This window comes from Tinamus guttatus, unplaced genomic scaffold (assembly GCF_059628265.1).
Source record: "Tinamus guttatus ecotype Peru unplaced genomic scaffold, ASM5962826v1 Tinamus_guttatus_pri_ptg001602l, whole genome shotgun sequence".
Taxonomy (NCBI): Eukaryota; Metazoa; Chordata; class Aves; order Tinamiformes; family Tinamidae; genus Tinamus; species Tinamus guttatus.
This window is the reverse complement of record NW_028290136.1, coordinates 5,823,128-5,843,700: the sequence shown is the minus strand read 5'-3', so window position 1 is coordinate 5,843,700 and position 20,573 is coordinate 5,823,128. Positions and strand designations below refer to the sequence as shown.

Sequence of the window (20,573 nt, the reverse complement as noted above, 5' to 3'; positions counted from 1 at the left end):
GGGAAGGATTGAAGAGAAGAACCCCCCGTGTGAAGGGCAGCCAGTGATTTGCTCCCTGTCGAGGAGAAGATCCGATTCCAGCTGCAGCCCGGGGCTCGCGTAGGTCTTTCAGTGTCGGTTTCGAGGCGCTTAGATATTGCAGGGGCAGAGCAGAGCTGCCTTCTCCCGAGCAGCCTGTCGTGCCTCTGGGATCGCCTTCCCTCTCCCCGCACCATTTCTGCTGGTGCTGGGCTTTTTTTTTTTTTTTTTTTTCCTTTTCCCCTCCCCTTTTCGTTTTATTGTTATTTTTGTTTTTGATTATTTGATTCGGCCTGAACTCCCTCCCTCCCCTCCTCAAGCGAAAACACTAACTCCGAAGGCGAAATCCATGCCCCGCGCCGCTCGGAATCATCGGGTCTAATATGCCAGTGTCATCTTCGCCTTGCAGCAGTCGCGATGAAGGAAAAATCCAAGAACGCGGCAAAGACTAGGCGGGAAAAGGAAAATGGAGAGTTCTACGAACTGGCCAAACTGCTGCCCCTGCCCTCTGCCATCACCTCGCAGCTGGACAAGGCCTCCATCATCCGCCTCACCACCAGCTACCTCAAGATGCGAGCCGTCTTCCCCGAAGGTAACGGCGGGGGACGCACGGGGGGCAGCGGACGGGACGGGGGGGACCCCAAATCCACCACCCTCCTCTCCTCACATCCCGGGCGCTGGAGGGGGGGGAGTTGGAGAGGCCTAGAGCCCAGAAGAGTTTGCAAAGAGGAGGAGACCCCCGCTCTGCTCTGGAGCTTTGGGGAAAGGAGGGAGGAGGCAGAGCCGTCTCGTTGGGTCCCCCCGCCAACCCTCCCTTCGCTCCCCCGGTTCTTGCCGCCCCGGTGAGGCCGGGAGCCCCTGGCAGCCTCTGCTGCCGCCGGGGCCCTGGGGCTCGGGCCGCGGGGGCCCAGGCCCGGCCGCCCGTGGGGGTTAGTCCTGCGGGGCTGGGGGGGCTGTGGTTATTTCGGGCGGCCCCGGCGGTGCGTGCGGGTTGGAGCGGCCTGGGGAAGGAGCCGCGTTCCGTGGGGAGGCCCCCGGCGCCCTCCCGCGCGGCCGGGCCGGGCCTGGTGCCGAGCGGGGCCGGGATGGGCCTGGGGGGCTGGTGCCGAGCGGGGGAGAGTCCCGCTCTGCGCGGAGAGCGGCGGCAGCGGGGCCCGAAACCTCCTTCCCCTGGGGGCCGGGGAAAAATATCCCCCAACTTCCTTCCCCCCCAAAAAGAGGTGATTTTGAGGGTCTGCTTGGGCGGAGGGAGGTGGCGGCCCCGTGCGGGGCGTCCCGGGGACCCGGGCCCGTTTTGTGCCCTCGCGGTGGCCGGTTCGGGGCTGCGGGGGGTTCAACGCGGCCGCGTTGCAGTTTGTTGGGGATCCCCCCCGCCCCTCCCGTGCACGGCGGGAGGTGGCCGTGGCGGGGGGAGAGGGAAATAGCAGGTTCCCGAGTGGAAGATCTGGAGTCCGCCGCGGTTCCTAAGGAGTTTTGTTAAAAGGCTGCGGATTAAAATAATAATATAAATATTTTTTAAAAAGGTGGGGGGGTGAGTAGTGAGTAAAAATAAATAAATGAAATTACCCCCCCCCCCCGAGGAAGGCTTGCTGCCGATGGATCCATCCGGTGCCAAGAGCGGATTTTCACCCGGGCCCGTGGTTTCGCAGGCGCCGGTGCTTCCTTGAGCCAGGAGCCACCTTTAAAGGCAGGTGGGGCGGCTTCCCGGGCCCGGGGGCTGCAGCCAGCGGGATCAGCAACGGTGTCGCCTGGAAAAGCGGCTCCCCGCCCTGTCTAGGCTGGCGAGGGGGGAGACAGAGAAGGGGCTGCGCTTCTAAAAACCCCGCTGGATCCTCCACCCCCCCGTTCTATTTCCAGAGCGCGCCGGGACGTAGCGGGAGCCCCTCCGCGAGGCGTCTGCGCCGCGAGGGTCCCAGCGCTTCGAGGCTGCTGTAAATGAGTGTAAACGGGTCCCCTCCGCGCCCTCCCGGGCAGGGTTCTGCCAAAGGTTTCCTTTTTGCCCCAGAGTTTTTCCCATTTTGGATAGAGCTCCCGAAGCCTCCTGCAGAGGCGCCCGGCCGCCTCAGGGCGAAAGGGGGTTTTATATCGTCGTGGTTTTTGTTTGTTTGTTTGTTTGTTTGTTTTTTGGTTTCCCGAAGTGCCCCGAAAGGCGCAATTTCGTGCTCCAGGACCATACATTTTGCAATATGTTTGCTTGTTTGTTTTGTTTTGTTTTGTTTTTTGGGGCTCTGACCTTCAGATTCATGAATTAAGAGTTCAGGAGGCAGCAGCCTAGAGCCTCCCCCGCTCGCCGCCTCCCCCAGGCCGTCTTTGCTGTGTTTTGATTTCCCACCAAGGCATTTGTTTCTGTAGAACAAAAATACACCGCTAGACGTTTTCTTCTTCTTTCTTGGCTGCTCCCCACCCCCAATAATGAACCAACGAAAGAAAGGGGAGCAAGAAAAAATCGCGTTTAGGAAGGACCAAGATCCCCTTCCCCGCCTTTTTTTTTTTTCTTCCACCAGGTCGTGGCAATCTGGTTAAACTGTGAACCTGTCCCCTACCCGACTCGCTTCCCAAAACCGACTTTAAAACTGCGCATTTAGAGATGGTTAAGCCGCACGGGAACGCGCGCAATTAATGAATGATCCGAAAGGCGATGTTGGCTATAGAAAACAGTCGGAATAAACTGATTCCTTAGTAGCTCCGAGACCCGCTCCTTATTGCAAGAGGCGGGCGATGGTGGCAGCGGGAAGCGCGGCGCTTTCCAGCGCTATTCAAAAGCAGTAAAGGAAATGTAAAGAAAACCCAGGCAAATTGCACTATTTCCACCAATTCGCTGATGTGCTGGGAAGAGATTTATTAACGAGCTTGAGGAAAACCAAATAAACCAAAGAGAAATAATAATAATAATAATAATAATAATAATAATAATAACAACAACAACAATAATAAGGAAGTCGGCGGTGCTGTCAGAGGATGTGCTAAAGCCAGGCGGAGCAGGGGCTGCCGTGTGGCCGGCCCTGATGCCGGTGCCGGTGCCGATCCCGGTCTCGTGCCGGGAGCGCCGCGCTGGAGGAGCTCCTGTTTTCCAGCCTCTTCGCTCCCGTGTTTCTGTTTTTTTTTCCCTAAGGGATTGGGATCCGCCGGGATGCTGTGCCGCGGGGCGGGGGGAGGAGGGTGCTCTTGGTTTTCCTCTTCGGGCCACGCTCGTTTGAGCGAGATTTGTCTCTTTTTAATACAAGTGTTGGCCACGCACGGCCCTGGCACACGGCCTCGCTCTCCAGCCCCCGGTGACCTTTTAGCAGGTCCCAAAAAGAAGGGGGAAAAGGGGAGGAAAATTGCTACCGGGATTTCGAAAGCGTTTATGGACGAATTCATATATTTGGAGAGAAAAGGTGGGAATTACTCCCAAATATTCGCAGGCCTTATTACAATTTAACTCGCTCTCATCCCTGGAAAGTGGGAACTGGTGTAAAGTCAAGGCTGGAGGACTCAAAAAAGGCGACGGCAAAAGGCGCCAGGAGGGACCTCGCGCCCGGGATGGCCGCGGGAAGAGAGGGCGCGTTATATGAGGATATATGCAAGATACAAGGAGCCCCACGGCTTTCCCTGGCAAAATACATAAATAAGTAACAAAAAAAAAAAAAAAAAAAAAAAAGTGTCTCGTCTTTGGGGATTTACCTCCAAAGCCCCCTCTCAGTGTCCCAGACCTGCTCCTTCGGAGCCACCTTCCAGGCTGGAGCCGGCCCAACGAGCCCCGCGTTCAAACCCGTTTGCAAAACGTCAGAACGCTGGCTTTGTACGAGCATCATTTTTGAAAATTATTCATTTATGTTTATTTGGCCTCGCTCCAGGGCAGTGTGTGAAATGAGCGCTATTTGCCGCTTCTCGCTGCCCGGGCAGGAGTTTCTCCTTGCGGCGCCCGCAGAGCTCTCCGAGGGCGAGTTTAACGCGCGGCAGCCCGTGCTCTGAACTGCAGCGTTGTGTTCGTTCCCTTTCCACCTTTAAAAGTGATCTGCTGGTGGATTAAACGACAAAATCATCGGCTTTAAAATAAGCTTAGACGAGTGTCAGCCTCATCCACCCGACACGTTTACGTCTGAGAGGAGTTTGCAACTGCAAACCAGATTTTATTTTATTTTATTAAAAGAAAAAAAAAAGAGCCTCGGAAGAGGCTCTTTAAGTCTCTTTAAGTTGGTTTCCTCGTCCGGGCTAGACGGGAGTCTTGGAAATGTCGGAGGAGGCTTCGGAGCCCCGACCTGCTGCGCGGGCGAGGGACTTAAGGAACGAACCTGCGGCGAGCCTCGGGAAAATGGGATTCGTTTCAGGACTCGTCAAAAATACATATACATATATATAAGTTTATCTATTGTTGTGTGTAAGCGCCTTTGTGGTCTTACAGTCCCAATGTTTCGGCACTTGCAGGCAGGAAACCGAAATGAGGGCAGACGGCCCCGGGATTGAGGATTTCGTCGGGTTTGGCGGCGCCTGGAGAAAGGGAGCCCAGGGTGTCCCCGTGGTCCGTTCAATTTCCTACCCGCGTGGCTAGCGCGTGTCAGCAGAAATAATTTAAAATTAAAATAAATAAATAAATACATTGACGGATGCCCGGAAGTTTAGGCGATTTCCCCAAGCTGCGAAGAGGAAGGGAGCGAAACGGTGGTAGAAACGCTAGACTTTTCGTTTAGCTCTTGAAAGCAGATTTTCCAGTTTGTGGCAGAACAGTTTTAGCGAAGGGAGAGTATTCTTTTCCTACAAATAAAAGAAAGAGAAAGAAAGAAAGCAAGAGAAAGAGGAGAGGAGAGGAGAGGAGAGGAGAGGAGAGGAGAGGAGAGGAGAGGAGAGAAGAGAAGAGAAGAGAAGACAAGAGAAGAGAAGAGAAGAGAAGAGAAGAGAAGAGAAGAGAAGAGAAGAGAAGAGAAGAGAAGAGAAGAGAAGAGAAGAGAAGAGAAGAGAAGAGAAGAGGAGGACATGAAAAGCACTGCGAGGCTTGCGGTGTACCCGCTGCGGGCACGGGCACACTCGCCGCACGTGTATGTGAAAAACTCCGAGGGCTCCAGTGGCTTCTCGGAGGCTGTGCTGCAGCCTCAAAGGGTTTAAGAAAGAATTCTTATAAGAAGAAAAATAAACTATAAAAAAGTCACTGAATGGATGCATCTTCCCTCCTGCGGGCAATGGCACGCCGCAGATCTGGCCACCAAGTGCCCACGCGGGCCACCACGGCTGGCACGGCTAGTGGTCCCAGCCTTCTTTGCCTGGAGGAATTAAAAATAATAAAAACAAACAAACAAACAAAATTCCCCACACCACCCACGAGATCATATTCCCCTCCAGCCCCATCAAACCCTCTCTCTGGACCCATAGAAAGCGGGCGGCGGGGCGGGCGGGCACCACGTCTACCCGCGGGGCCGGGCGGGCGGGCCGGGCTCGCGGTGCGCCCCGCTCCCGCGCTAACCATCGCCTTGGTTCCCTTGCAGGTCTGGGCGACGCCTGGGGACAGCCGAGCAGGATAGGGCCCTTGGATAACGTGGCAAAGGAGCTCGGATCCCATTTGCTTCAGGTAGCGTGGACGCCTTCCCCGTCCCGTACGTGCCGCGCCCGGTTATTTAGTGCGATTCCCTTTCCCCTGCCCGTTCAGGGCAGCCTCTGCCTTTAACCCCGAGGAAGGAAAAAAAAAAAAAAAAAAAGCTGGCTTCATTTTTCACCCCGGAGCCCTCTCCGATATTTATCAGCAGCACCACGAGCCTGGCGCGGCCCCGGTGCCGCCCTAGGTGCCCGCAGGGTATCGCCCGGCCGCGGCGGCGCGGGCGCTGAAACGCTGCTCGCGGTGCCCGTTCGGGCCCGCAACAGCCCCGCGGTCATCGCGGAAGGGGACGAGATGGCGCCTGCCAGGGCGCCGCAGCCCCCCCATCCATAATTCAGCAGGAGAAACATTTATTTTTTTCTTTTTTTTTCACGCTGCTCCTAAGGCAGGAGGTGCACATCTGGATTAAATCTCCTATTTACGTTAGCACCTGAAAATACAGTTGTTGGAAATCCCGTTGATCTGCGCTGGAATTCCTCTGAATTCCCCCTGTGTAGGGCAGTTTAGGAAGTCGTAGCTGGAGCGGGTGTGCCAGCCTTAGGGGAAAAAAAGGAAAAAAAATAGCTGTATGTGAGCTTAATACAGCAAGTTGTTTTTTTTTTCTTTTTTTTTTTCTTTTCCTGATTTTAAAGACCTAGTAAACCGTAATCATTTAACGGTCTTTTTTATTATTATTATTTATTGTAGAAGGTTCATTTCTGGTCATAGAGAACCGAGGCTGTTTTAAACTGCTCGCTCGGGTGGGGATTTAAAAAAAAGAAAAAAGAAAAAAAAAAAAGAAAAAAAAAGGCTCTCCAGAAACTCCGTGCGGGGTCCCCGGCTGCTCCCCCTCCTGCCGCCCGCTCCCCGACGTCGGTCCCCGCCAGGCGGTGACATTGGGGGCGAACCCTGGCCCTCGGTCCCTTGAAATATCCTCGCCTCACGCACCGGCCGTTGGCCGTTAGCCGTTGGCCGTTACCGTTAGCCGTTGGCGGCTGGCCGTTAGCCGTTGGCCGCGCGGCGCCCCTCGCCCCCCGCCGCGGCCGTTGGCCCCCGGGGCCGGGCCCTGGCGTTTCGTTTTGCCCGTGCTGAGAGGCGGGGAGGCGGCGAGCTGCGCTCGGGAAATAACCCGGTCTCCCCGCTCGCCAGGAGGGCAGGGGCAGCCCTGCAGGTAGCAGCCAGTCCCCCGCGCCGGCCATGTCCAGCTGAAGGGAGGTGACTCGCTGCGCAGGCAGAATGGCGCCGCTGGCAGGACGAGGGGACAAACCGCGTGAAGCCTCTCGCCGTCCCAAGGGAGGCGTTTGCTGCCTGCCACAGCACCCTGCAAGGCACCATCCGCCCTCCTTGGATGAAAAGAGCCGCTCCTTGGGCCGCGGGCTCTGAAGCACGCCCCGTTGGCTGAGTAAAATAAATAGATGCTGATAAAACTGCACATGATCTCTCGTGGAGGGGTTTCAGCCCATGGTGATTAAAGTAGCTGGTGGCGGATCATCTGTTTCAGAAATCACTGGGTCCACCTTGGAAATACACATGTAGTTATATCATAAAAATCGTTGTTACACTTGCTCCTTCCTGTTAGCTGTTAGTGACTGAAGTTGCAAACTTCAGTAATACTATATACTAATCACCTGTAATACTCATTTTACAGCTCAGTTATTTCTGGCACTAGGAATGCTTAACATTTTAATAAAAACAGCACATTTATTGTAAACCTTTTTTTTTTTTAAAAAGGGTTTCTTAGACTGAACCTTTACATACAAAATTTCAGTTTCTCTCTCTCTCTATGTGCCTATATATTATAGCGAGATTATTTAGAGACCTCTAACAGTCTCAGTAATGGAAGTATTAATGGAAGCATTAATGGAAAAATTAACCCAACTTAATTATGATACCAGTAAGGGCAATCATAAGATGACGATGTTTAGAAGCAAACCTATGCATAAGGATGCCATAATTTATTTCCATTTTTAATACTGCTATGAAGGTTAATTTATGTTCGAAAAACAAACAAACAAAAAAGTAAAGGCAAAAAGTAACCTGGTTTCAATTACATGCAGCAGAATCGTTAGTAGGCCAAGGAATAACTTGGATTTTTTTTTTTTTTTTACTGGGGCAGCACTATAAGAGCATGAAACATACAGACTTTTATTATGTCTCTCCTGGTTCTTTAAATATGAATTAAAGTAGGTATTTGTTTTATCTGTCTACTTTTAAAATTAATTTTCCATTCCAAATTTATTTTCCAGTGATTGCCATATGTATATATAGACATTGATTAAGGGTTCCCGAATTGATTAGAAATATTGGATACTAAAAATTTTGGCTGGGGAAATCAGGTGCTATTAAAAGAATGCCAAAACTTGGGCCCTGGAGAATCAAGGTGCCCCAGTTTAGCAGTTTGTATGGACAAATGGGGACCAGTTTTGGCTAACCCGAACCATTTCCAATGTATTTGTTTTATGACAGATTTATGATAAAAATAAAACTTCTGTTTTTACTCACACAACTAATATTCAGATCAATATTACTGTGAATAAGAATCTGCAGGACTGGCTCTTGAGTTTGCCTCACATACTACCATTAGTTGAGAATCAAATATAGCTTTGTGACTATAAATATCTCTTCAAGTGTGATAAATTTTCTCATGCTGATTTATTTTACTTTCTTTTGTCCTTTGCAAATTCACATAGTTACATAGTGACAGTCTTCTCTTCACAAATACATTGACAAAAATATATCCAAATAAATTTAAAACATTGCTTACAGTATCATTAAATATATTGTGAATAGCGGTAAGCTGTGTCTGCCAATTACACCATAAAAAATGGCTTGCATAGTACTAGATTTTCCGCTAAAAGTACCACATAGCTCAGGATTTGTGCTAAGCACTAAAATAACCAGAATCAACAGGAGAATGTTAACTTAAAGTGAAGCAGTAAAGCTAGCATCTGTAAGGGAAATGAATTGGATTTCACAATGTGTGTGTGTGTGTCATAGTGTTTGTAGGAGCAGGATCAGATAAGGATTTTTTTTCATATAATACTGTATTTGCCGCTCTTGAGTTCCAAAAGACTTTTAAAAATCAGTGTAAAATTTTTAAAAAGAATTTTCTTTTGTCTTACATATTTATCTCTTTCAGACTTTGGATGGCTTTGTTTTTGTGGTAGCATCAGATGGCAAAATAATGTACATCTCAGAAACAGCATCAGTACATCTTGGCTTATCACAGGTATGAGCAATATATTTTGTCTCTCTGTTAAATAATGATAGTAGATTTGGAAGTTATGTAAGTATCTTGCCATATATACAAAATCATTGGCTTTTAGGGGTATTTGAAGCTTTGACTTCGTTCTCTGATAAATGGCCTTACTTAAATATTTGAGTTTCTTTCACTTCAGCCACATCATGATCATCGTTACATCTTTTTTGTTGTTGTTCATTGTATTTTACTCCTCATTACCTTTAAGAAGGGTAATAAATAATACGATATTGCAAATTGCAGATATATTCTGAGCTTGAAACCCAAACCCATTGCCTGTGTGGTAATGCTATATGTCTGAAATAAAGTTTAGAATTCAAGTCTATATGTTTTAGATGGTGTAAGATATTGAGACTTGCTATGAAATAGAGAGGAAATCTGATGTGGAACATGAGTTTTATGGTAAATGTGTTTTTGGAAAAAAAGAAAAGGGGGGCAGATTTATGAGTGCTCACATGGAATTCAGGGTAATTTTTCCTGAGTTTTTCCAGCTCAGTGGTCTTTTCAGTAAAGCGTTTTATATGGTTGTGATAGAACTCATAAAACTCAAGTTTACTACTGTTCTGCACAAGAAGTATAAGGGGGTTTTATTGTTTTTTCTTTTTTTTTCTTTTCTTTTTCTTAGAAGGACATTTCTAAGTTTTTGCCTTCTTTGAATAGGCACAAGGACAAAATGACATGTATTTATTGCAGGGTACAGGTTTCCATACCTTTGTGTGGAAATGTATTCCACAAATTCATCTGTAACACCTGATCTAAAACTTGCCAAAGTCAGAAAGAAAAACTAATTAATTTCACTTGGCCCTGGACAAGACTTGCAAGAAAGAGAACTATCTCTTCAGAAGCAGTTGCAGCTACTTCTCAGAATTAAATAAAGTCAAATTAAGAATAAATAGCAAAGAGAAGATGAAGGTGAGAGAGGGCAAGATGTTCTGCTTCAGGCAAGACTGAAAAAGTCTGTTCAAGATGCACTATTTCCATAAGCAGAGAAGCGGTTGAGTTGTGCTGGTTGTAAGTGTACTTCAACTAAAGTAGTACTTATTTTTTTGAATGAAAAGTTGTAAAGCACGTTGGATGTGTTTCTATAATAGCAGTATTAGAATTAGTAGTTATAAGAAAAGCAGAACTCTAAATAGCTAGAAAAAAACAAGTGTATCAACTTACCATTTCTAAATGCAAAAGCAATTTATGTTCCCTGTTTTTTAATCCCTTTTTGAAAAAGTAATTTTGAGAATCCATGCTCTGTGTAAATACTTTTTTTTTTGTGGCAGGTTAAAAAATGTGTTTAGGGAACATTCGTAGTTCAAGCAATTTCTTCAGTTGAGTCTGCTACAGTATAGTATTAGTTGTTTCATAACATTTAATATATGCTTAAATAACTTTAAATATTACCTTGCTTTAGAATAAACTTTCCTAAACTACAGCCATGTTTTCTTTTCTGATTCAACAGCTTCATTAAACGTTTTTCTTTCCCTAACTTTTTGAAGAGACCTACCATAACTGCTTAACTAGATTCACTTAAGCCGTACAATTATTCCAAAGCACAAAGTGTTCCCACTACTCTTTCTGAAGTAGTTTAATTCTCCCATATTGTTTGCAGTTTGGTAAATGGTAACCGTTTTTCTAGATTTTGTTCAGAAATTGTCTTTATTTTTGTTTTTCTTTTGGAGGAGTCTTCTGATCTTATAGGTCTCAGTGTTATACAGGCATCTGATGAAATTAAAGAACTGTGAGATCAGTAGGACAATAAATAGACTATGCCACATTAAAGGAGAAGGGAATGAAAGCATCATACAGGCTTTAGTCATGCTTAACTCCTACGGCACTATGGCCTTTTGCACAGACCGAATTCCCTGTGCGTTGCTCAGGTAAATCTGTATAATCTTCTGCTGTAAGAGTTTTGCTGAGGGAAAAAAATAAATAAAAGAGGATTTGCTGATATTGTTGGTTTAAATAAGCTTAACAGGCAAATTCAAAAATACTTCACTATAGCAAAGGTGTGTAAAGAAATTGGATATACTCTTGAATTTCCCAGAAAACTGTAGATCAGGGAGGACAGAAAGATGCAAAATTTAAGGGTGTGTTTTAGATACTTAAAGCACTAAGTGCTTCAGACATTTCACAGCACACAGGATTTATTTATGAATACAATAAAACAGCTAAACAAGGTTTTTTTCCGCCCTCTTTCCTCCTATTGTTTTATCATTTAGTCTGCTCTTACAATTTCCCAATCCTTTATTTTTCAAGGGACAATTTTTCTTTAAACAATATTAGGATTAATAGTAGGATAATTCCTACATACTGAGAAATTAATATAGGGTATTCCTGTAAGCTTCCTAGGGCTCTAAATGAGTTCTTTTTCCTACTTCTCTGGAAATCACTGGGAGTTTTGCCACTGCCATCAACAAGAATGAGATTGGTCTCTAGAAGCAAATTCTGCAAGTCTCCCTCCCCAAAGTTATAATCCCGCACTATATTTTCAACAAGAGCTCTTACAGAGCTCCAGCCAATACAAGCTGAGACCAGAGTGATGATGATTGTAGAAAATCTTTTAGCGTGTACATAGAAAGGCCTTTTTATTAATAATTTTGACAATTAACTAGTCTACACATCAATTTCCAGTTAAAGTGTAGTTTGTTTAAAAAGATATATTTAGACTAAATAAAAAGTCCATTTAAAATATTTACAAGATATTCTTGGAGACCTACTACAGTAGTCTTTATCTTCTAGTTGATCTTGAATTTAACTTTAGCAGCAAGAATGTACAGCTTCTGAATAACCCTTCAGTAGCCAACAGGGCTACTAGTTAAAAATGTGGACACAAAAAACATAAAGGTTATGTTCTTACGTCCTGTTTTTCACCACTACTTCACTCTTTTTGACAGCACAGACAGAAGCATCAGAAATAATATTTCTGAAAAGGCAACATCTTCATTTGTGGGTCTGTCACTTAATTTGTGGGTTTGGATTTTGATCATCTGTTCCTTTGCACTGTATTAACACATACTGAAGGCTGGGACCCTTTCCTTCATCTAGTTTTAATCGGCCTCAGACCAGTGTCAAACTGACTTGTACCAGCTCAGATAGAGCCAATTCCTTGCTTCATTTTTTCATGGATAACAAATAGATTCAAATTCCCCTAATATTTTTTCCACTCGAAGTCCAGAAACCGAATGAAGAACATAATTCTCTTAGGAAACAACAGTGAAAGATACATATTTTTTTTAATTTTGAGAGCCTGGACTTTATTCCAGCCATTTTCTGGGTCCACGGGGGAGCTAAGCTTATCTTTGACTTTTTTGATAAATCATGAAGCATTTAACCACAAACATCTGAACTTTTCCAGAGTTTATTTTACTTTCATCAAATAAGTATATGAAAGGCAAAATATGTAATTATTTGCTCTAGAATCCATCTACTCAGTCCTCTGTGTTTACTATGAATCATTTCTTGGCAGGAAGAAAACGTGCAGCTGAGTTACACATAAAAAAGCTCTTACTAGGAAACAGCGCTATTTGGTAGTAAGCAGGTATTTACAGATATTAAAAAGCTGTGCTGAGGAAGCAGCCTTAATAAGCCTGAGGCGTGAGGTTTTAGGAAGTTCATGAATTGAACCATATAATTTATTTTTTTAAGTATTCACTATTTCACTGTAGGCTTTAAAATAGCAAATGTCCACTATGCCTAGCAGGAGATTGCGGTCAGTTTTGAAATTACATATACATATTTTGGTTATTTGACTCCTGCTCAGCCCCCGTCTTTTTGCAGACAGCTTTATGTTTCCGCTCGCATTTTTACAATCAATTTTGTTTCATCATTGGACGTTCACCCCAAACTGAATTTGCTGGGGCTGCAAATGCATGCATCCTCGTAGAAAGACTTCCTATGTATATATTATATATTGAGAAAAAACAGTCATTAGTTTGACAAAGCACTCCAGGTTTGAGTTTTAGATATAGGACCTGTGATGCAAATTACGTTTTGAATAAAACTGGGACCTTGAGCCCAGTCTTGTGAATTGCGTGAACAAACACGTACACCTGAGAGCAGTCCTTCTGAAATAAGGAACTACTTTTGGGAAAGCAGGAGATACCACAAGGTACAGATTTTAAGAATAGATGCACGTTAATGTGATTATGAATATAAGCAGTACTAGCAGACATGCGATGATATCTTTTGGAATTACTACAGCTGATAGCTCTAGTCCGGCTGGTTGGTGGTGTTTTTGTAACAACGTCTGTATATTGAAGGGAGAGATGGTTTGAAGACAGCTACCGATAACGTTAGTCTGTAAACTGTATGCTTTGATGCAATGCCTTTAATATCAGAGGCAAAATATGCTCTTCAGCAGTACAATTTTTAGCCAAAGTCAAAATAGTAAGAACAGGAATACATTCCTTTCAATTTGAATACTGACGCTAGCTGAGTGGCCACTCCAGTGGCAGTTTTTCTTGTTCTGGTTTACTAAGCATATAGCCCAGTGAAATACCCATCACCATAAGAATTACAATATATTTCTTGAGAAAAATCATAGTTTTGTGTGTCTATAGATGATTATGATATTTACAGAGACAGCTGTGGATGCTTCTTTTCTTTCATATAATTACAAATGAACAGAAGCACTGAGAAGAAGCATGACTCAGAGTGAGACTGGGCATTCTCTTCCCTCCCCCGCCACTAAAGCTTGAATATAGAGTGTTACTATAACAGGTTCCCACCTGTTATAATCCTGAACAGGAACAGTCAATACTTTTTAAGGAGAACTCTTAGAGAATATGATATAAAAGAGGCAACATAATTAAATATCTGGTTCTCTCTTTCATTATTTTTTTCCTTTTTCTTTCCTTTCTCTTTCATTTTCCTTTCCCTTTCTTTCTCTTCCTTGCTTGTTTCCTTTTTCTTTTTCTTTTTCTCTTTGTCTTTCCTTCCTTTCTCTCTTTCCCTTTCTCTTTCTTTTCTTTCTTTCTTTCTTTCTTTCTTTCTTTCTTTCTTTCTTTCTTTCTTTCTTTCTTTCTTTCTTTCTTTCTTTCTTTCTTTCTTTCTTTTTCTTTCTTTCTTTCTTTCTTTTTCTTTCTTTCTTTCTTTCTCTTTCTTTCTTTCTTTCTTTCTTTCTTTCTTTCTTTCTTTCTTTCTTTCTTTCTTTCTTTCTTTCTTTCTTTCTTTCTTTCTTTCTTTCTTTCTTTCTTTCTTTCTTTCTCTCTCTCTCTCTCTCTCTCTCTCTCTCTGTCTCTCTCTCTCTCTCCTTTCTCTTTTCTCTCTTCCTGCATCTTGTGAAATTCAACTTAAATAAATGGGCGAATATCTGGTTAGAATATCAGATGTTTTACTTTTGTAGAAAGGGCTTGTTGGAAAGAAGCAGGGGGGAGTAGATGGCTAGGGGAAAAAGTTAGTTTGCATAGTCCTGGGAATAGACATTCCATGAATAATGCAGAAAATGGAACTATGAGAAACATTTTCGGAAGAAGATTGCTTTGCGGGTAGATGAGTTCATTTATTCCAAAGAAAAGGCAACTCACACATCTTAGCAAACCAGTAGGATTGGCCCAGAAGAATAGGTTAAATCACTTCACTTCTCAGCTGTCTCTGATCTTGGGGGCCCAAGGCACATCAGGCCACACTGAACAATTGGGCAGCCTGACACTAATTTAAAACACAGGCTCAATGTATTGGTTCACTCCTTAAATCAATTACTCCATCTATCTGAGACTTTTGTTGGTGCGTTTTATACATGGCAAACAGTGTTAGCAAAGAGGACACACGATGCGCTCCATTCTTTTTTTGCACAACAGTAGTTATGGGTAGGGCAGTGGGAAAAGCAGAAGCATGTTCCTGTGTGAGCAAAGTTAAAGTGAGAAAAGGAAAAACATAGATACTTAAGACAGATCTTGTCTTTTTCTTTATTGTGCATGTTTACTTGAAGCAGCAAAGGCTCAGTCCAGTATCTATGAAAATACGGAAGTCTATCTTTTGAATTCAGTGACTACTGTTCTGAGCCCTACGTACTACTCTGGATTGAGTGTGGTGGATGGCCTTTGAAAAGACACAAAAGAAATGTGTAAGTCTAATGGGTTGGCTGTGATGGCTCAGCTGCAGGCTGAATGTAAGGTGATTGCTTCGGGGAAGTTTTAAAACCATTCTTTAGGGTATCTGTCTCTCTGAGTTAACACTGTTCACAGAGACTTTATGCTATTTTGTGTCAATCTAACATTTCTACAGCTGCTCTAGTTTATCACTTCATTTGCCAGCTCTCTCCTCTAGCAGCTCTTGTGTGTCCAGATCCTCACCAGAAATTCCCACAGAAGCCCCTAGGAGTTACTGCTAAAGAAGGAATTATTTCAGTTTAATGGTATAATTCGGAACACAGTTTTGATACACTAGATTTATGTTTAAAAATGGTATGTAGTTATGCAGATGCAGTATATGCTGGTCACTGAACAATGTTTTGGGGAAAGGAGAAAGGAAAAGGCAGCTGCAGTGCTTCATATGTTACTTGTCTCTTCACAGGTGGAGCTTACTGGTAATAGCATTTATGAATACATACACCCTTCGGACCACGACGAGATGACAGCCGTCCTTACTGCCCACCAGCCCCTTCATCCTCACCTCTTACAAGGTACCTGTATGATCTGTTATCAAACTGTCTTGGTAAAACTCCAAAAAGTAACCACGCTAGACTGACATGTGAAATATGAAAGCTCCTACCTATCGGATGTGAAGCTATGTACACAAATGGGGGAGGAGCATGAACTTGAAGCTGTGACCCACCATTTTGGCTTGTAGCAGTAAAGAAACGAAGGCATCCGAGTCTAAATAATGCTTTTCACCCCATGCAGTTTTAAACACTTTTTTTTTTAGATTTTACCCCACAATCCTTGTTTTGTGGGATGCTGTGACAGCCTGGCTGCAGCTACACAGTCTTGGGAGGGAAAAAGGAAGAATACATTAGGCAATTTGGAATTAAGAAGGTACTTTTTAAAGCTCTAAAAAATAACCGTTAAATCTGTAGTTTGAACAAAAAGCCAGAACTAATACCCTCCACGGTAGGAAGAGCAAGAACGGGTTTTGTAAATGATCATCATTTTAGAAGATGATCTCTCTGGGAAAAGGATACCCTCTTGCCTAGGTGCTGGCTCCATGATTCACCACGCCACTCCACAGATCCTGTGCACGCACTGCACGCGCTTCACCCACACGCACCCAGGCGGCTCGGTGCTAAGCAGGATGGAGGGTAGGGAAGATTCTTACGGATTATTTCATTTCTTAGTGGCAGTTCTTTGAACTTTAAAATATTAGAAGATTTTTGCTCCATTATATTCAACACACTTTCACATACATTCCGTAATCAATTAATCAGAAGTATTTCACATCATGCCAGCTTTTGATTGCCTTAAGACACATCCCCTAAAAGCATGAGATACTCTTGGCTTACATGAAAATCCTAGTGAGAATCGGATTTTTTTTTTGTTTTTTTCTTAAATTTCTGGTGTCTGGGCTGTTTCTGCACTTGATCATCTCCCCCTAGTTCTGTCTCCTATGACTCCATCTGCACAGAACCACATACCCTCTCCATGCAGGCAGGTTTAGTGTGCCTGGGAGCATGTGCACTGCTGTGAGGTGGTGTTAAAGAACCATTCTTGCTTTCCTCTCTCTTCCTTACCCACCCACATATGCTCTTTTTTTTTTTTTTAACCCCACAGTGTCGCAAGAAACAAAACCTTCCTTTCCTTTTACTGGCCTGTTCTTAGCTGCTACTTGATTATTTCATAGTTTATTAATTCTGTTTTCTCCCATTTTTTTTTTCCAGGTTTAATAATTAAATAATAATAATAATAAAGATCTTTTTATCTTTTTCCTTTTTTTCTACCTTACTGATAAGCAGAGGGGATGCCTCTGATACAAATCCATGACTTCCCATGCAGTTCTGCTGGTATCCATTCTGCTGGCTAGTATATTCAATATCTTGCCAACGACAATAGTCTGATGTTTTTATTGTAATATATTTCTATTTGCTAATTGGAAAATTTATGTGAATTTAAAACTGTCCCATGAAAATAATTTTTGTGTCAAATATAAATAAGCTCTCAGCTATTGTCTATTAAATGTTATGGCTCTGGCTTATTAGAAGCAGTAGGATAGCACACTAGTGCTGCAGTTCTAGAAGTTATTTTTGTTCAGAGAAAGGTATTAGTTGTTTCTTGCTTATGTTTGTATGCAAATGGATGCCTATCATGTCTGTTAGTGCTTATTCTCAGAAATAATAGGGTTCCTCTCGTGTACTGTGTTCTCATTTGTATAGTGATTTTTATGCACCTCTTTCTTGTCCATATCTCTTCCCCACACAACATATGGAACTAGAGCATTAAAGTATGCAGAGTCCTTACCTAAACATTTAAAAAATGAAGGATTGATTGAATACTTTTTGATCATATTTGCCTTCCTTGTGCAAGTTGTGTCATTTTCTTTGGTGGATGAATTTAATCTTGAGGTATAACTGGAAATACTTGGCCCAGAAGAATCAAAGCAGCTTTCCTAGTGGTATTCAGTGAAGCCCTGCAACTTTTTAATGAATGGCACAAATGAAACAAGTTATCTCTAAATCCTAGTAGGCATTCGGAATATTTAAACAAAGCATGGAGCTCCACTTTTAACTTAGTATAGAGGGAGGTTGAGTGAGAGAAATTTTATATTCTAACAAAAGAAAAAACAAGAGCCTTTTTAATGATCAGTTTTTGTCATTTTAGTTTGGTTTTATTTCTTTTGATCTCTTAAAATATGTCTAAGTCATCAAGTCACTGGATCAAATAAAAACTTTGCCTTATAACCTAATTATATTACAGAACTCTCCAGCCTGTGATACTACCATGCAATACCTCAGAAGTAAAATCAATATTGCACTGCAGAGGCAGATATTTGTAACACAAATTTACAGTTTGACTTATATAACTTTACTTGTTCTTCATGTGCACTTCAGCTACACCTTAGACATACATGTATTTTTAGCTCAGTTGCTATTTCAGTGGTTGCAGCTTTATAAGATCTCCTATGGTAGAAGTCATGAAGGTAAACATACATATCTATACGTTGTGGTGTTCTGTTACAGATCTTGAATAAGCCAGAGCACCAGTTATTTTTGAACCTTTCCCCTCCACTTTCCCAATTGGATACTTTTCCTTTATTTATTCATTTGCACTTATTTTTCCTCATTGACTCTTTTATCTTCTTCAAACCTTCCCCCCTCTCACCACCGGTTCATCAGTTCCTTATAAGCTTTTCTAAAAGACCAAATAGTACATGAGAAAGCTCTAAGCTTTGAAGGTGTTGAAATCTAGAAGTTTTATTAGCATGAGTTTTATTTCTCAGGCAGAACAAACTATTGCTAATTGCATAAAATCAGACATAACACACTTTTCTTTGTATGGTGGTAGTTGTCCCATTATTCACTTTAAAACCCCATCTTGGTACTCAAAAATAATGTATTAGTTTAGAAAGCATACTCCTTCTTAAATTATAACTGCTACTAAAAAATCCTTCACACTTTGCTAACACTTCTGGTACAACGAGGCACACCTTCAAACATGAAGGCTAGATACCTCCTTTTATGAAATGAAAGTGAAGATTCTTGAATAATCACATGCTTTCAGAAGCTGTGTCTTTATAACTGGATTAAATGTAATAGAATTGGAAAAGTGAGAGTTTATAAACCAGCTGTTGTGTCTTCTTTGTTCAGATAAGTCAAATATGATGCTACAGTGAGTTTTGGTAAGGGAAGATCTGGGGCCAAGAAGCTGAAAGGAGCAGCTCTGAAAAGCATTTAAAAGTCATAAGGGACAAACAGCTCAGTGTGAGTTTGTGTGGTGGTGCTGTGGCACAAAGGTGTAATGGAAAATCCCTGTGTATGTAAGCAGGGAAGTAGTAAACGGGAGTAGCGAGGATGAATGATTGTATTCTTTATGTAGTATTAGTGAAATGGACACTGAATTGTTGTATGCAATTTTGTTGTCCACTTAAAAAAAAAAAAAGAACTGACAGATTGGAGAAAGTACAAGAGAACCACAAAAGTGATTGAAGGGCTGGTTAGGCTTATAATGAGAGATGAAAGAACACCATCTGTTTGGTTTATCAAAAAGAAGATTGGGAGGTGACTTGATTGCTGTGTATAAATACTTCTAAGGGAAAAAACACTGGGAACTAAAGAACTGTCTGTTTTAGGAGAAAAAAAATAGTATCAAGAACCAATGTCTGCAAAACCAAGCCACAGAAGCTCAAATTAGAATAACGCATACATTTATAACTAGAAGTTTGATTAACCACAGGAACAAAGTACTGAGGAAAGCAGTGGTTTCTTCCTCTTTTGATGTCTCCAGATCAAGGCTCTATGCTTTCTGGAAGATACACTTAAGGCAAACAGAAGTTACTGAGCTCAGTTCGGCAGTAACTGAGTGAAGTTTAATGATGTGCAATGTGCAGGTTGGACCTATGATCTAATGTTCCTTTCTGGCCTTAAAAATCTATAAGCTATGACTCAATGAAAGCCATAAGCCCCATGATCTGTGGAGGCTTTGGAGAATTTCAGCTTTAAATTACAAAGTCCTTAAGCCGCCCTCTTCCTTGCATGACCAGCACTGAAAATGTAAAGCAATATGTACTGATCTCTTGCTGTGAAGGAAGTCAACAGCTGGACTCTCTTTCTTATGGTGACGGGGTTGGGGAAGAATAAAGGTCTCCTTTCCATATACACATTAAATGTAGGGTATGCCTCAGTGAATCAACTCACATGAGTCATTGGACCAATTTTGTACCCAGAGTGCAGTTTTAAAAAAATAAATCCATTATATTTAAATGAAATGAGTTAGTAACAAAAATAAAGAATAAATTGATGTCTTTTCCAAACAGCGTGTACTGGCTGTGCTCAGATCTTAGGTGACTTTACTGGCCATTCACTTCTTTGCAAATATCGCTTAGAGTATTTCTGGTCTGCAACGTGTGTCTGTGTCCTGGCTCAGTCTTGTACCTGTGAAGTCTTACACCTCAGAGCTTCGTGCTCCTTATGCATCTGTATTTGTTGCAAAGCCAAGATTCCTGTGCCTCTGTCCCAAGATCTGCAACACTTCAACGGGAACCATTCTGGTTGTTGGTTCGTAGCGTGGTGTCAAGGAACCGCTCTCTTCAATGTAAGGAAGTGGTTTTGATATGTGCCGTCTTTTCTGGAACACTTAGAGCTCTGGAAGTGTCTCTTTTCTATTTGCTCTGTAGTGGAACTAACAAAGCAGTGCACTGTGTGAGGGCCTTGTGCAGTGGCAGAAGGTATTTACATAGCGGCCGGAGGAGGCGTGGGCTCCAGGATGTTGAGTGATGGGGTAACAGGAGTTTCTGAATCTCAGAGGCTGTGAGGATACATTTGTGGACAGCTGGAGGGACTCAGCGCAAGCTGCTCGTCTCTGGCCCTGGTACGCTGTGGTTGTGGTGCCGTGCAAAATTTTGCCTGGCCAGCAATACCTCCAGAGACTCATGGAGGCGGGTAAGGAGCTCGCCCCTTTGCTTACATGTAGCGTGGAGCTAAGCACCTGTCAGGCTGGTAAACCTGATCTGCTGCAGCTCAAAAGCCAAATTTGGTACAACACAGTGCATGGCAGGGGAAGGGAGCAGGGATGGGGAGGGGTAAATACTAGCAGACGTTTGCGAAGGTACTTCTAATAGGGTGCTTTGTCCATGGCTGTGTTTTAGGGACTTAGCATTGACGACTGCACCACT

At 43.3% G+C, this 20,573-nt stretch overlaps 1 protein-coding gene across 2 annotated transcripts in view; it reads left to right on the top strand.

Annotated features, from left to right (window-relative positions):
- Positions 1-435: 435 nt before the first annotated feature.
- Positions 436-20,573, top strand: part of SIM2 (SIM bHLH transcription factor 2) — a 49,241-nt gene continuing 29,103 nt past the window's right edge. For both annotated transcript variants that reach the window (XM_010220431.2, XM_088539341.1), the window contains exons 1-4: positions 436-610; positions 5,478-5,560; positions 8,703-8,792; positions 15,327-15,435. In XM_010220431.2, coding sequence (XP_010218733.2) covers positions 436-610; positions 5,478-5,560; positions 8,703-8,792; positions 15,327-15,435 — 457 coding nt within the window. The remainder of the gene's footprint in view (positions 611-5,477; positions 5,561-8,702; positions 8,793-15,326; positions 15,436-20,573) is intronic.